Source organism: Sarcophilus harrisii, chromosome 3, assembly GCF_902635505.1.
Source record: "Sarcophilus harrisii chromosome 3, mSarHar1.11, whole genome shotgun sequence".
Taxonomy (NCBI): Eukaryota; Metazoa; Chordata; class Mammalia; order Dasyuromorphia; family Dasyuridae; genus Sarcophilus; species Sarcophilus harrisii.
Genome location: NC_045428.1, coordinates 401,638,591 through 401,655,111, shown reverse-complemented (window position 1 = coordinate 401,655,111; position 16,521 = coordinate 401,638,591). Strand labels below are relative to the sequence as shown.

Genomic DNA, 16,521 nt, shown 5'->3' with positions numbered 1-16,521 from the left:
TTTACTGGATTTAGTGTAGCACACTACAATTACGTTACTTTTGTAGGTTTTTTTTTTTTTAATGAAATCTCAATTTATGTTGAGCTTTACAATATGAGGTGGACACACTGTTCAGATTATTAGACAATTTAAGAGACCCTAATAACATGTCTAAAAGCATTGAAATCTTAAATCCGTTTCAGCAATGGTATCAAACTCAAAAAAGAAAGGTATCCTTGCAGGTTTTATATTGACTTAGAAAACCACAAATTAACATTGTCAGTCATATGGTATTTTTATTTATTTTGTTAAACATTTCCCAAATACATTTTAATCTGGTTGGAGCCACTCTGGAGCAATATGAGGCCTCAATGTTTGAACACTTATGCCTTACGAGACCTAAGTTTATATATTATTTTTGACACTACCTATGGGGCATTTAATTGCTGTAGGCTTTGGAAGACTCATTTTCCTCAATCCATAAAATGGGGATAATATACCTCCTAGAATCTGCCTCACAAGACTGTTGTGAAGTAATGCATGTAAATACATTAGCATATAAAATGCTGCAAAAATATAAAACACTATATAATAACACCAATTTTAATAAAGTATGGATCTAAAATGTCAAACATAGGTAGGCAAATATGTTTTGTGATAAATTGTTAACCACCCCCCTCCTTTTTACTTTGCCATACCTAATATTGTTTCCTTTTTTTTTTTTTCCTTGAGGGGGAGAGATATCCTCAGTTTTGTCTCTTTTTTAAAAGTACAATAAAATTCCATTCCATTCCTATGCCTTTCTTGTTCTGCCACCACCTAATAGCTGGACACAGGAAAGGTAGCAGGAGACCTTAGAGAAGGAGCCACCAACTTTTCAGGCTTAGAACTTAGGTTTGAAAATGAACTTTGCCCCTTAATCTATGATTTGACAGCTCACATCACTTCTTTAGAGTTCATTCATTCATTCAATCTGAAAGATGAGGAAATTGGACTGGCCAACCTCTGAGGACCCCTCTACTCCTGATTCTCTGACAATGGAATCAAAAGTACTAGACTTTGATTAAAAAAAAAAAAGTTACACAAAAAAACCAAACCATGATTACAGGCATCTCAAAAAGAAATCTCTAAGATTGATGTTTTTGATGGGGTTTGGTGGGGGGAGGTGAGGAAGGGGGTATTTATTTATTTATTTGTTTGTTTGTTTTTGCCTGTGCTCAGGTAGAAAATAGAGGACAAGCTACCTACAGTTAAATTTTGGGATTTTCTGCTTCTTTCCCTCCCCAAAAAATGACTCAAGGGCTTCAAATTGTTTTATTTTATCATCATGAGAGGAAGACATTACTGAACACCCACTCACACTAAGCAGATTCTTTTATGAAAGTGGGTCAAACACTTCTGTTCACGCTGATTTCTATCCTTTTATTTTCCACATAAAGTCATTTCTTCACTTAAATCAATTACAAGGGAACTCAATAGTTGACAAATTTCATTTTGAATAGGGGTTATTCCTATGCAACAGAAATTTAACGCTTCCATTTAACCTCCCATCATTTAAAATAAGACTTTTCCTAACTCTCCACTACCCCCTCCCCACCCCCAACCCCATGAGAAAATAAACCAAATAAATCTGACAGCAAAGGTTAGAGAAGAAAAGGCAGCAGATTGAGATCCAGGCCTAAACCCCTCCTGACCTGCCTGAGGCTGGAGGGGCTACACAAAGGATCCCACAACATTTGACCTCTGCCCTTTTGATTCCACCCCAGAGGCAGAGTCCACAAAGGAGTGGCCAGATCCTGCCTCCCGTAAGTTCCCAGTTTACTTCCTACTTTGAACTTCTTTGAGCCTTCGGAACTGGAGCTATTTCCCACTCACCACAAAAATGTGAATATAAATGTTCAATCCAGTTTGTTTTTAATTTTTAAAGAACAAGAGGTAAAAACAAAGTCCACCATCACAAAGTCCCTGCACTCCTGCTGGAAAACATGCAGTTTATGAGTTTCTTAGTGGGGTGAGCATAATTTACTCATTATTTCCCAGCACAACATTGACCACAAAATACATACATTTAAAGTTGTAACTCAAACCAATAAAAACTACAGAATTAGTAGCTGAGACAGACTACATCTAATCATTCTATTTGAGGGAAGGGGTATAATGAGAAAGGGGTAGAGGAGATGTCTGTCTCTTTTCCACAAACAGATACAACCACCCCAAGATTAGTAATGATAGCTAGCATTTATATCGCCTCTCCCATGTGCTAAGCACTTTCTAAATATTATTTCATGTGGTCCTCATAAGAACCCTTCAAGGTAAGTGCTATTATTATTATTCCTATTTATAGATGTGGAAATGAGACAAACATGTTGAAGTGATTTGCCCACAGTCTCCCAGGCAGTGCGTGTCTAAGGATAGATTTGAACTCATGTCACTCTACCAGTTATGCTGCCTCATGGATTTAAAGTTGGAAGGGACTTTAGAAGTCACCAAGTCCAAATGTCTAATTCTAAACAAAGCTAGTCACAAAGCTAGTGAGCATCTGAGACAGAATTCACACCCAAGTCTTCTGAGTCTGAATCCAACACTGTCTCCACTAAAACAATAACTTTTATAATACTGAAGCTCAGAGTTCAATATCTATAATTTATGCTACTTCTATTTAAATAGTGAAACAACTAGTATTAATAATCTGAAAGGAAAGGAAAATAAGACGGCTCTTCAATGCTACAGCTGGTGTAGATAAATGGATAAAAAGGTATTTATTAAACCCCTAAAAATTATGGAGACAAATATAAAAAACAAGACCAGTTTCTGCCCTCAAGGAGCTTAAAGTCTAATGGGGGATGATTATATACAAAGGAGAAGGGGCCAAGAATCCAGGGACAGGCATTTGGATCCAGAAAATTACAGGGATATACTAACCCACCTGGTCCAGGTGGAGGTTGATTTGATAATGGTTAATAGTTCCCAAACTGGAGAACTAGGGAGGAAGAGGTGTCTGCCCTGCACAGCGAGGTTACTAGTGAGGCTTAGAAGAACTTAGATGGTCAGAGAATCAAAAGTGAAGGATGACTGGAACTTTTTCTGAAATAATGATTGAGAAACATTTACCAAGGGAGAAGTTACTCTAGGCAGAACAGGAAGGTGACTGAAGAAGCCACCAGAAATCTGAAAGTTAGGAAATGTATCATAATCTGTAAAATGACAGAGTCAGAATATATCTCCAAAGTCTCTTCAGACTCCAAGAACTTTAGAATTTAAGATTTAGGTTCTAGAATTGGTTTTCTTACTGATAGCATGGCAAGCTTCTGCATATATGAAGGGAAAGGATTGAACCAGATTAACCTGCCAGGACCCTACCAGCTCTAAAAATATTTAGTATTCTAAATCTCCCCAAATCTAGGAAGGTCCAGATGGACCATACCCAAATCCAGAGATACCTCAGAGATAATGCAGGTTCAGTTTCAGACTACCACAATAAAATGAATATTGCAATAAGGTAAGTCACACAAAATATTTTGTTTCCCAATGGATATGAAAATAGTTCAAGCTTCTTAAATGTTTTCTGAGTGACTCCTTTTCCCCTAAGAAATTTTTACACGATCCTGAATATACAAGCATATAAAATAGATATACACATCAAATGTTTACTGATAATAAGTCATAATTTCACAAATCCACATTCAATTACACTAACCCACATGGGTCACAACCCACAGTTTAAGAAGCTTTGCTGTAATCCATCAAGAAATAATATTATATTTATAATTTTTTAAATGTACATGCCTTAATTTAAAATATTTTATTGCTAAAAATGCTAACTATCATTTAAGCTCTGAGTAACTTGTAATCTTTTTGTGGGTGGAGAGTCTTGTCTCAATATTGATAGCTGATGAGGATGGTTGGTTGGCTATGGCAATTTCTTAAAATAACACAACCATGAAGTTTACCACATTGATGAACACTTAGATAAAATCGTAGGGCTATTAATTGGCTTAATTTCAATATTGTTTTGTTTGAGGGAAAAGGGAGACCCAAGGAGAGGAAGAAAGACAAGGGGAATAGCCAGTTGATAGAGCAGTCAGAACAGATAAAACGTTTATAGATTAAGTTCACCCAGTTCATGGCACCTCAAACTGATAACAGATAATCATAACAAATATGATAATAGTGAGAAAATTTGTTATAGTGTGAGAATTACCAAATGAACAGAAAAATGATGTGAGCACATGATATTGAGAAAATAGTGTTATATAACTGTTAGCTATCATTATCACTATTATTGTTATATATCTGTTATGGGCATATGTCACATAATAATAAAAAATAGCACTTATATAGTACTTTAAGATTTATAGAGTGAGGGGTAGGTAGGTGGGGCAGTGGAGAGAGCACCAGCCCCTGAAGTCAGGAGGACCTGAGTTCAAATTTGACCTCAGACACTTAACACTTCCTGGCTGTGTGACCCTGGGCAAGTCACTTAACCCCAATTGCCTCAGAGGGAAAAAAAGATTTACAGAGTGTTCCTTACAAGTATTTTCTCTTAATTTTTTTTTCCATCCTCACAATAGCCCTGGTAGGTATCCACCCCATATTACAGGTGAGGAAATGGAGAGACAGAACTTAAATCATTTAGCCAGATCACACAGCTAGGAATTATCTAATACTATATTTGTGCTCAAGTCTTCCTGACTCCAGAACAAACTTCTATCCACTGGGAGGGTCTCTCTCCTACACACAACCCTGCCCCAGGTTATTTAAGGTAAACTTAAATAGTGCTGCATTTATATATACCTGTCATAATTACATAAAATCGATAGTAAGAAAGAACTCTTTTAGGTTATAGGTTATATAAAGGTAAATTTGGTGAAACATGCCTGAATTATTATAAATTTAAATTGCTGAAGTTCAAAATCCTAAGGTGTTACTATAAAAGCAATATATGTCAATGGCTATATTAATGGCTAATACTTACAAATTAGATTAATACTCTGAAAATTTCAAAAAATTTTAATAGTCTCTTCCATTATTCTATCTCATTCCATCATTATATTCAACGTTCAATTCTATTTCGATTTTTTTTTTTTTTTGCTGAGGTAATTGAGGTTAAGTGACTTGCCCAGGGTCACACAGCTAGGAAGTGTTAAACGTCTGAGACCAGATTTAAACTCAGGTCCTCCTGACTTCAGGGCCAGTGCTCTATCTATCCACTGTGCCACCTAGCTGCCCTCAAATTAATTTTCTTAAAATAAACCCATGTTTATTTAAAGGTACTTTCAAATCCTCTTGTATTTCACACCAAGAAACTGAGTTTCATCAAATATTGTCAAATGGAAATACCTCTGACCACAAAAAAGGCTCTAATCAAACAAACAATAAACCTTGAGAACAGGAGCCTCTCCAAAAACAAACATTTATGCTGGTATGCCTAGGTTCATGCATGTGAAGCCCACATATGAGCATATACATCTTTCTCTTGCAATGTAGTGAAATGAATAAAACTGCTCTAAAAAACCTTGTTTCAAACCCTCACAATAAAATAAGTGAAATCTCTTTTTAAGTAGGTATGTGATATTCCAGGGCTGAGATCAACAATCATCACTACTCATGGTTCTCTTTATAAAGAGGACCTTGCTTCTTTTTTTCCCAGATCGGACATGGCTCATGGAACAAAGACTTTCTACTGGGGAAGAGGAGGTCAAGAAGGTCAAGCTATTCTTAATCTCCCTCCCTGAACAAATGACCCTAACTATAAGCTTGTGAGCTTATATCAGAGACAAAAAGTAAAATGAATGCAAAAATGAGCCAGACATGTGATTCAATGGAACAAGCCATTAATGCATTAGACATTTATTCTTTTGTGTTCAGAGTCGTGGCAGAGACTGATTAATTTCAATTCTAGCTTTATGATTAATTGTGCCCTCCACTAAAATCCTACACTTTATTTATCTTGTATGTAGTTATTTATATGCCATCTTCCACATTAAAAAATGAACTCCTTGAGGTCAGGGCCTGGCACAATTCCCCTTTGTGTGTAGTGTGAGTGTGAGAGAGAGCGAGAGAGAGAGAGAGAGAGAGAGAGAAAGAGACAGAGAGAGAGAGAGAGACTTAAATGTTTGTCGACTGACTACTCAAACTACCCATCATGATATGTATGAGAATTTGAATTCTTAAAAATTATATACGTTTTACCCAAGTTAAAATAGCTCAGAGAACAGGCATAGAAAACTGTGAACTTCTCTTCCCTAAAACCAGCTTAATTTAATTCTAAAAGAGTGGTCCACCAAGGGATGAATATTGGGACCCTAGAAACACACTAAGACTAAGGTGAAAAGGGCTTATAAATCACAGTGATGGGGAGAAGAGTCACACCTGTGAAATCATGGATATTTGAAATTGCTTGTGCCTCACTTTAGTACAAGTCTCTTCTTATTTCATTTTTTCAAGAATGTAAAGAGAATAATTTCTAAAATGTTCATTATTATTGGATGAAATTCGAGCTGAGGAAAGCAAAAATTCTAACCGTATTGACAACCAGTCACTGAAAGGTACCAAGAGAGGAAAGTCTCATCCCAACCTTTACAGACATGATAAAAGTTACCTCCCCTGAGATCAGAGTTGGGGCCTTGGATTCTCTCTCCTACACACAACCCTGCCCCAGTCCCAGCTCTAGGAAAAGTGTCTTGCTGCAAAAGACCAACTCCCCAAGGAGCCAATCTATGCCAAAGCTTAGGTCGTCTCTTCCTGATTAACTTGCATTAGCTACATTTTAAAAACTGTAATTAGGTTATTTGGGAAGAATGGCAGCATTTTTCTCTAACTGTGAAGATGATGTGCCCTTGATCCTTCGAAGCAGGGTGCTGGCTGTGCCAACAGCATCCAGCCCTACAGCTCCAGGGACTTTTAAAAGTACACCTTTACCAACTAAATCCCGAGACTAAGAATTCTCAGAGGGATGATTTGGGGGGGGGGGTTAGAAGAAAGGAGAGGGGTTGGGATATCTCTCCACAAAAAGAATACCTTCCCCATCATCCAAATCATGCCTGAACAGTCTGCAAGTGAGAAAACATTCCTTTGGCAAAGTTTTATTCCAAGTTAAAATACAAATCCCCTGAGAGAGATAACATATTAAGCCTGATTTGTCTTTTTTATAATTTGGGTCTTGATGAGTTTGATTTGGGAGGGAGCAGTAAGGGTAGGATATGCATTGGGACATTAGACATCTGAGGAGGGAAAGGAGAAAGGAAGATGAAAAGAGAAGGGGTCAGAAAGTACTAAGAATAGGAAAAGCAATTGTACCTAACTTTATAGTTATCTAAGATAGATGAGCTATTCAATTTTTTAATCAAATAGTCCCAGACTACTAAGGACAGTAGGTCTTCCAGAAATGAATCATACATAAAGAAGAGATTTAGAGCATCAAAATAACTCTCAACACCCTCCAAGCTTCATAGGGGATTATCAGCCCAGCCTAGCCAAAGCCCCAATCTTTAAATAAGCTCCCTAAAGAAAAGACACATCCTATAAAGAACAAGGCAACTAATGAGAAAATAAGCTGGCTAGGTTTTAACCACCTCATTCCTGTGGCTCAGTTTCTCATTTCATCTGAATGGCTTAGTCACCTGGACTAGAACCTTTAGAAATTCCACAAATGTAAACAGAACAGTAATTAGGAACACAAAGCAGAAAAATCATTCTTTCCTTCTTTCTTTTCTTCCTTTTCTCTCTATTCTTTCTTTCTTCCTCACCCCCTCTCTGTGTATATATGTGTCTCCCTCCCTCTCTCTCTCCTTTTCTCCTTCTCCTTCTCTCTCTCTCTATCTCTTCTCTGTCTCTGTCTCTTTATCTCTCTCTCACTGTCCTTTCTGTCTCTATCTCTCTGTGTTCTTTCTATCTCTGTCTCTCCCTCTCCTCTTTCTTTCTTTCTTTTTTTCTTCTTTGTCTTTCATGCCATTCTTTGTTAGCTAAGGAAAAATCCTGCTTGTAAACAGGTAAAAAAATAAAAAATAAAAATGGCAGCAATAGAAGTGACACCCTCAAACCAAATATTTCCCACACTTTGTTTCCCCAAATATTTCAACTCAGATGTAGCTGTGGTCTTAACCTGTCTAAGCCTGTCTATCCTGTGCAAGTCTTGTCCATGTCATCCCAAAATTTGCCACAAGGGGCCACCCAAAGTGCTGAAGGTTTTCATTGTTCTGCCACTGAGAATATATCAGTGGAGAATTGAGGCTATCTACCTGCTATCCCTCAGTCTAGCCACATAACCAAATTCTTCTTTTTCACTTCTTCATAGTCCTGACGACATCCTTTTCTTTGAAATTCTTTTTTTCTTATGTGATGCTACCTGCTCACACCCACCATTGCGTCTCCATTGCCCTCTGTATGACACTCATTTTTAATTTTCCAGAGATGGTAGGGTATTATTCCATGACCCATACCCAAACATGCAATTGCTGGCATTAAAAAAAAACCAAACCTTTATTTCTGGCAAGGTGTATGAGAGTCATTAAAGGAGCTTTGTAATTTTTATGAAGGCAATCCAGCCCTCTTAACTTCTCCTCTTTAATTCTGGACTCAAATCATCATTTGTCCCACCAGTCATAAACATACTGATAGACAACCTCAACATATTATCCATCTAACTATACAGTTACTTAATGTTGAAGTAGGAAGAGAAAACTTGCAAACTAAAAACAAAACCAATATTCTAAAGTTATGAAATTGTTCTCTCATATATTCAACAACACAAGCCAATGAACATGCAAAGTTCTGAAGATAACTAAGAAAAAAAAAAAACATATTCCCCCTGATATCAACAAGCTTCCATTCTCCAGGGAAGAGATATAAGGACTTAAATAACAATAGTACAAGTCGAGGAAGGTTAAATAATTAATAGCTGGGAGAGATTCTGGGAAGATTTCACAGAGATGACTGAATATGAATTGAGATTTCCCAGAAAGACCCATGATTCTTCAAGGCAGAGAAAGGAGAGAGTGCATTTCAGGCAATGAGGATGTCTTGTATGAATGCAAAAAGGCAGGTGAGATGGTATGTCAAGTGTGGGAGACAACTAATATTCCAGTTCCTCTGGAAAGTAGAGTTCTTGGAAAAGAACAATATGAAATAAGGTTATAAAGGCAGGTAAGAGCCACATTTTATGACATTAAAAAAAAGATTAAGAACCTCTGACTTAGAGAGAAAATGATTTCCATTTTATATATGTTAAATTTGAGATTTTGTTGGAACATCTAGGGTATGCTCCCTTAGTCATTAATATGAACCTGAAGCTCAAAAGAGATATTAGGCCTCAATATATAGATTTGGGGGAGTAAATGTCCAAAGAGAGGTTCAGTGGGCTCTATAATCCATCCTAATTCTGAAAGCTCATGATTTTGAGAATAGAAAGAGAAGAAGTTTCAGGACAACATCCAAGAGGACATCCATGATAATAGGATAGTAAATAAATAATGAACATAAGAGGTAGCTAGGTGGCACAGTGGTTAGGGCATCAGTCCTGAAGTCAGAAAGACCTGAGTTCAAATTTGGTCTCAAACACTCAACACTTATTAGCTGTGTGACCCTGGGCAAGTCACTTAACCCCAATTGCCTCAGCAAAAAAATAAAATAAAATAATAATAATAATAATGAACATAGGATCATATATTTAGAGTTGAATGGGAACTGAGAGATCTTTGAGTTCAGTCTCCCTCATTTTGAAGATGAGGAAATCGAGGTATGAGAGTTTTAACTGACTTTCCAGGCTTACACATGGATTAAGCATCTCTGATGAATTTTGATCCAAGTTCTTCCTAGATCTAACCTCTATCCACTGCAGCACATTAATGACCCGAACAAAGTGGATTTTAGAGTGCTTATATGGAAAGAAGTATCATCAAAGAGAGAAAGAATATAGAGAAAGGAGTGGTGGATAGAGGAAAATGATGCAAAGAAAACATGATAGTATATAATGTGGTAGGGGTGTAGGATCTAAGAAACAAGAATTGGGAACTACTTAGGTACATGTTGCATTCTGTGCATACCACTTATCCTCCAGAAAAAGAAGCTGCTTTTGGCAGTGAAGGTAGTTTTCCTTTCTCACAACACTCACACAGCTGCTTTTTCCATAAGAACATATATTGCTGACAGGTGAGGACTCAGGTATGTGCCATGCTGCCAAATCTAATCAGGGAGAACCAGAAACAGTCTCTCTCTCTGGCCCTCCAGGGCATCTTCCTTGAATTAAAAACTGCAGAGGTCATCAACCTCATCACCTCAGGTTCCACAACCAGCTGAAGAGGGGTTTATTCTGGCCTGTCAGCCAACTCAACTGGAAGTTATTAGAGTTCTCAGGGACAAAATGGGCTAAACTAGCCTTAAATACACCATAATGTTACCAAATGTGGGGCCAATCCCACAAGCAAAATTAGCTGAGCTGAAAATCTACCTTTGTGATTATGTCTAAATCCCAGAGTGTGCTCACAAAAATGATGAGGACAGAGATTCTGGTCCCTGCCCTGCTCTTTCTAATTTAAGTAAATGCCAAAACTATATCATTGAGTTTGAGATTGGTGTCAATAGCTTCAGTGCAGCTAAAACCTAAAAGGAATCTATTCCCCCAAAAGGAATGAAAATTACACCACAATGTGTTTCTCAGTCCCATTACCTGAAAGATAATAATAGCCCAATTAATCAGTCACCTTACATTGATTTTAAATTCGTCAGTATAAATATACCACCACAAGCAACCAAGTTTCTCTTCTTTCCATTCCACAATATTTATGGGGATTCAGAACAAGAACTTCAGAAGAAGGGGTGTGGGGGAAAGAACCCTGTGAGACTGTCAACAGAGTCTAAAAGAAAGAACTGATAAGAATTCCCAATTGCCACCTATTATCACTTGAAGCTGACCAGGCTGTTCAAAAAATCCATTTCATAAGAAGATAGTCCAGGAAAAAAAGAAACTACTTGATCTCACCTGGGATCAGATAAAATAGCAACTGAACCTTTCTTTCTCAGCAATAAATATTATGAAAAAGTTAAGTTTTTTTTTTCAAATGAGTAAAAAGCCCATGATTAACACTTACACAACCTCCAGCAACGATTTCTGCTAATAGCGGAATGGAGCCATCTCTTCGGGTGAATTTGTCTCGAACAAAATCATTAACCTGATTAAAAAGATAGAGTAGTCAGAAAAATTTTTTCCTAACAGTTCCCATATCCTTTTCCTTCTCCAGACACATAATTGTTTTCCTTCTCCAATCAAGGGCACATTGTATGTCATAATTCAAAATCAGTATGTGGCTGTTTATAAAAATTTACATTTTTCAAAGCTTCCTTTTAAGGCTCTGCTGATCTCAATAATCCAAATCCTACTTTTTTCCTTAATAAAATTTGAACAAATGATACAAAGCAAAATGAATCACTCCAAATTTAAAAGAAAGAACATTACTTACAGTCAGTTTAATGGCCTTTTCTGGAGCAACCCCTATAAGTTGTGGCACCAGACCTAGATAAACAAAGATGATCATAAGGAGCAAGATCAACTTTTCAGAAGAGGAAGACAGTTAAGTGGCCCAGGGATTGGAATCCTGGACTTGCAGTCAGGAGGAGCAGAGTATAAATCCTACCTCAGATGCTTATTAGCTATGAGACTCTGAATAAGTCACCTCACCTCTCTCATCCTCAGTTTCTTCATGTGTAAAATTGTGATAATAAAATAACTTACCCCACAGAGTTGTTGTGAGGATCAAATGAAATAAATGCTATGTAAATTTTATTATTATTATTAACATAATTTATTGAGCAAATTTTTAAATAATACTAGATTATAATATAAATCTTCATAGGTATATACAAAGTGTTTGTATCAAAAGTGAATTTTCAGGGGCAGCTAGGTGGCACAATGGATAGAGAACCAGCCCTGAAGTCAGAAGGACCTGAGTTCAAATATGGTCTCAAACACTTAACACGTCCTGTGTGACCCTGGGTAAGTCATTTAACCCCAATTGCGTTGGGGGGGAGAATTATCTGTTTTCATAAGTTTATTATTTTTCTTCACATACTAAGTTTACTCATTTAGTACCTCTTCAAAAATACATAGAGAATGAAACATATGGGCCCCTCCATTCCTAAGATATAGTCAGCATCAAAAAAAAAAAATAAATAAAATTATATCAGTCTCCATATCTAAACAAATCAAGAGAGGCTCTTTCTTAATCTAAAGTCACAAGTTTTGAAAAAAAAAACTGAAAGTTTATTGTTAAGAAGACCATAGTGTATTGGAATTCCCCATTTTGTAGGATACAAGGGGATGATTATACCACTAAACCACAAGGTTCTCCTTAATTGTAACAAATAAATAAAAGGTATGAAATCAAATGATTTAAAAGGAAGCCAAGCATTGAAGAAAGAAAAATAGCATTCCTTTAATTTCCTACATGAATAAATTTGTCTACTCATATATATATAAAAATTAATTTATTTATTAATTATTTTAAGATTAGTTATTATTTTAATTAATAAAATGACAAGTAATACTATATTGTTGGGAAGTTGAATTTTCGTGTACTGGTAACAGACTGGAATAGGAAAACCCCCAATTTAACATCTGCAGATATTCAAAGGACTCAGTTATCTAAAAACTGTGGCTTATCCAAATTATTGCATGGATTTCCAAAGATACTGCTAATAACTGGTCTCCTTCTTTTAAATCATGCTGGAGGTGAGGGTGGGAAGAAAGAAGAACCATATATATCTGCACCCTCACCACTGATCTTAAGCCTACTTTGAAGCCACTGCTGAGTGATTTTCCATGAGCTGGGAGCCAGCAAGTAATGGTGCACACAGGCTACTGTCAGTCAAACTGAATTACCAATGACAAATACATAATCTTCACATACCCTTAATGGAACACACTGATTTTTTTAAAAGACTAAATCAGTAGATGGCAGTCTTAACTTCCTAACATTCACGATTATCAGCACCTATTACTTTTAATCTAACTCTCCCTTACAGCCATGTCAGCATATGCATTTGTTGTCCAACTTGCCTAAATAAAGGCTCATAGAATTTTAATAAAGTACTGATTTATGTCATTCTCTTATCTCATTGTTACTTGTAAAGAGTCTTGGGCTAATCTGTCAACAATTTTGTCAATTATCTGACAGAATAATGGGCCAGTTCTATGTAATATATGACAATCTCAACAATCACAGTGTATATGTGTACACAGTTTACACTGTCTTTTTCCTAATACTGCAGTCTCTCATCTAAAATAGTTGATTTATCAGCTCACATCCTGAGTAAGACCAGAGATTGCCCTCTTTCCAAACCAAGACCATTTTTATGACATCTTTCCCAAAGTAGCCACCAGTAAACATTGCTCACTAGAAAAGAGATTAGTGTATTAAGTACTTTGGTTTCTTTGATTCAATTCCACAATTATTAAGTGTCTATCATGTGCAACATAGAGAGGCAAATATGGTATGATGGGAAAAATACAGATTTTGAAATCAGGAAGACCTGGGTTCAAATATTGGAGGTGACACCTGAGCTGAGCCATGAAGGAAGCTAAAGATTCTAAAAGTCAAAAGTTAGAAGTATTCTAAATGTTAGAACCAGTCTACACAAAGGCATGGAGGTGGAAGATGAAAAGCTGAATTTAGAAAATGACAAACAGACCAATCTAGCTGGAACAAGAATGTGCAAAAAGAGTTTAATGAGAAATAAGAATGAAAAAGGAAGCTGAAGCCAAAAAGTTTTTATTTTGTCCTAGAGGTAATAAGGAGTTGCCAAAGATTCTTAAGTAGGAGAATAATACAAATCTATGATTTAATATTACTCCGGCAGTTATGGAGAAAAGACTGAACAGGGAAGACACTCAAATAATAGTGACCAATTAAGAAGTTACTGAATAGTCCTGATGAGAGCTGATAAGAGCCTGCACTAGAGGATGTATAAATAAAAAGAAGAGAAATTCAAAAGATACTGGGAAGTAGATTATCTGAGATTTGTCAATTGATTGGCTACAGTGAAGAGCTTAGCAGGATTGTGAGGTTACCTACCTGCATATCTATAGGACAGTGGTGACCTCAACAGAAAAAGCAAAGCTTGAAGGAAGGGCAAGTTTAAGGGGAAAGAAAAAGGATTTTAAATTGGACATGTTGAGTTTAAGATACTTATGGGAAATAGAGCCGTCAATGAAGGAGTGAGTGATAGGGGTCTTAAGTCCAGGTGTGAGATCAGGGCTACATAAATAGATTTGGGAGACTTTAGCATAGTCTCTTATTCTTATCTGAAATCTAAAAGTTTATTGTGGTGGAATAAGGCAAATGTTAAATGTGAAAAGGGTAAAGAGAACAGTGGGAAAGGAAAGAAGTCAAGTAATTATTATGAAAATACCTAAGGGAAATACACAGAAAGAGAAAGAGAGAGAGAGAGAGAGAGAGACAGACAGACAGACAGACACTGACTCTCTCCTATAACACACTACTGTTATTTTCTGGATGGCTAAATACTCTGTATTTAGCTAAATTCTCTAACAAGATAAACATTTAAAAATCCCAGAGTTTTGGGTCTTGTAGGAAGGAGAATCTTCAGAGATAGGAATGCAAAACATATCCTATTTCAGAAAGATATGCTTTTCTCTTAACTTGTAAGCATAGATGACAATGTTCATTCTCTCTAATACAAATTTTCTAGATCTCCAGCTCTTATGTAGACCATAGGTCTTTGGACTCCAAAATGTAAGGTTCTTTTCACCATACCAAGCTTCAATACAAGCATTTTTTTTCATGTGTTTAAATATAAACCACAAATAAGGCCCAGAGCATCTTTTCTGTGAGAAGGTCTGAAGGGAAGCAGTTCAACAGGGCACTCAAATAATAAGCTAGAGATTGACTAAAATGTTTCTGCAAACAAACAAGTACTGTAAACCATCTAAATACCCAGGACCTGAACAGGCAGAGAATGTTTTCAAAGAATCCCAAGTGGCGCCCAAGGGGATTATAAAATTAATCTCCTTCCAGAAGGAAACACAAAATTCTAATGCGAAAACATTTACATGAAAGTCATTCTCACTCCAAAAGAGAAACAAGTTCCTGCAGAGCCAAGGAAAATGAATGCAGGCTGGACTGCTGCTTCTGATGCTGAGAATGCTGAACTCAGTCAGGACTATAGTCTGGACCTGAGGGAAAGTTTCCCTTGAAAAATAAAATCTCCCAGCTTTGATTCTGTTCACCTGTGGTTTGCTCTGATGCCTCCCCACCGACAGGACCTCAAGCTCCAACTTTCCCAATCTCAGGAAGCAACGGAAAATAAAATAAAATCAAAATGAAGTCCCAGGAGGGGAAAAAAAGAGGATATGACACTTGGAGCCAAAGGGGTTGTTTAAACCTCAGATGACAGACTGAATAGAATATATAAATGTCTCCCTCAGGATAGAGGAGAAAAAAATCTTCAAAACAAAACAAAAAAAAAATGGTGATGAATGGAAACCAGTGGCTAAAGAATAAACTTGATTTCAAAAATTAAGCCTCTATGATGTGAAAATGAAATATATTTTTCCTTTTTTAATTCTTCAAGAAAATACCTTTTAAAAAAGATGCTTATCTTGGGCCTTTTAAAGATTCATAGTATTCCCCTAGAACTCTATTATCACAAATATATGATTAAAAGTTCAAGATAAATAACATGAAGAAAAAAATGAAGCTTTCATTCCCTAGATGATGTGGCTAGCAACTAAAAAGAAAAAAATGAGGGGGAACATGATGAAAAAAAAACAGCTATAAAATGAGAATAATATTAGCACCTACCTTCCAGGGTTATTCTGAGAATCAAATGAGATTATATTTGTAAAGTACTTAACACAGTGCTTGGCACATAGTAGGCACTATATTAATGTTAGCTATTATTATTATTTTTAGCTATTAAGACACACATCCACATCCACACCCACAGAGAGAGAAAGACATTGAAGGAAAAAAGAAATGGGAATAATTAGTCTGCTTAGATTGAACTAGACATTCATTGATTTCCAGGATGTAAAATGCTGCTGCTAGTGATTTTACAGTCATTTGACTTGAGCAGCTAAAATTCATTTACTTACCTCTATAGAGTCCAAAGAAGCCTTCATAACGTAAGACTTTCTTAAAACAGTCAAAGCTGTTTTTATACATCAGCTCCCCCACGACAGAGCCAGTGCCACGCTGATTTTGCATACGCGTCTTTACCAGGTCTATGGGATATACTGCAGTGGCTCCCACAGCTATAAATAGAACAATTTTTAGACTAAAGGAACAGCACAACTAAATGGAGAGAATAAGATGAAAATAATCCAATCGCAAAAGGACCAGAAAAGTCTCCAAGATATTTGTTCTTGCAGAGAACACGTTACTTTCTTCCTCCTAGATCCAGCCAAAGGATGACACGGCTACCTTTGGGATCCATAAATACAAGTTCTATACATGCTGCTTCAGGGGATAATTGCCAGGAATGCTCTTTGATATTTTAGGCATTTAATTTAAGGAATGGATTATCAAT

The 16,521-nt window shown here is 36.5% G+C and overlaps 1 protein-coding gene across 2 annotated transcripts in view; it reads right to left on the bottom strand.

The window, feature by feature from the left end:
- The window catches only part of SLC25A12 (solute carrier family 25 member 12), a 114,174-nt gene that overhangs the window by 13,583 nt on the left and 84,070 nt on the right, over positions 1–16,521 (bottom strand). For both annotated transcript variants that reach the window (XM_012544818.3, XM_012544819.3), the window contains 3 exons: positions 16,088–16,246; positions 11,436–11,488; positions 11,067–11,147 (listed from right to left, as the gene is read on the bottom strand). In XM_012544818.3, coding sequence (XP_012400272.1) covers positions 11,067–11,147; positions 11,436–11,488; positions 16,088–16,246 — 293 coding nt within the window. The remainder of the gene's footprint in view (positions 1–11,066; positions 11,148–11,435; positions 11,489–16,087; positions 16,247–16,521) is intronic.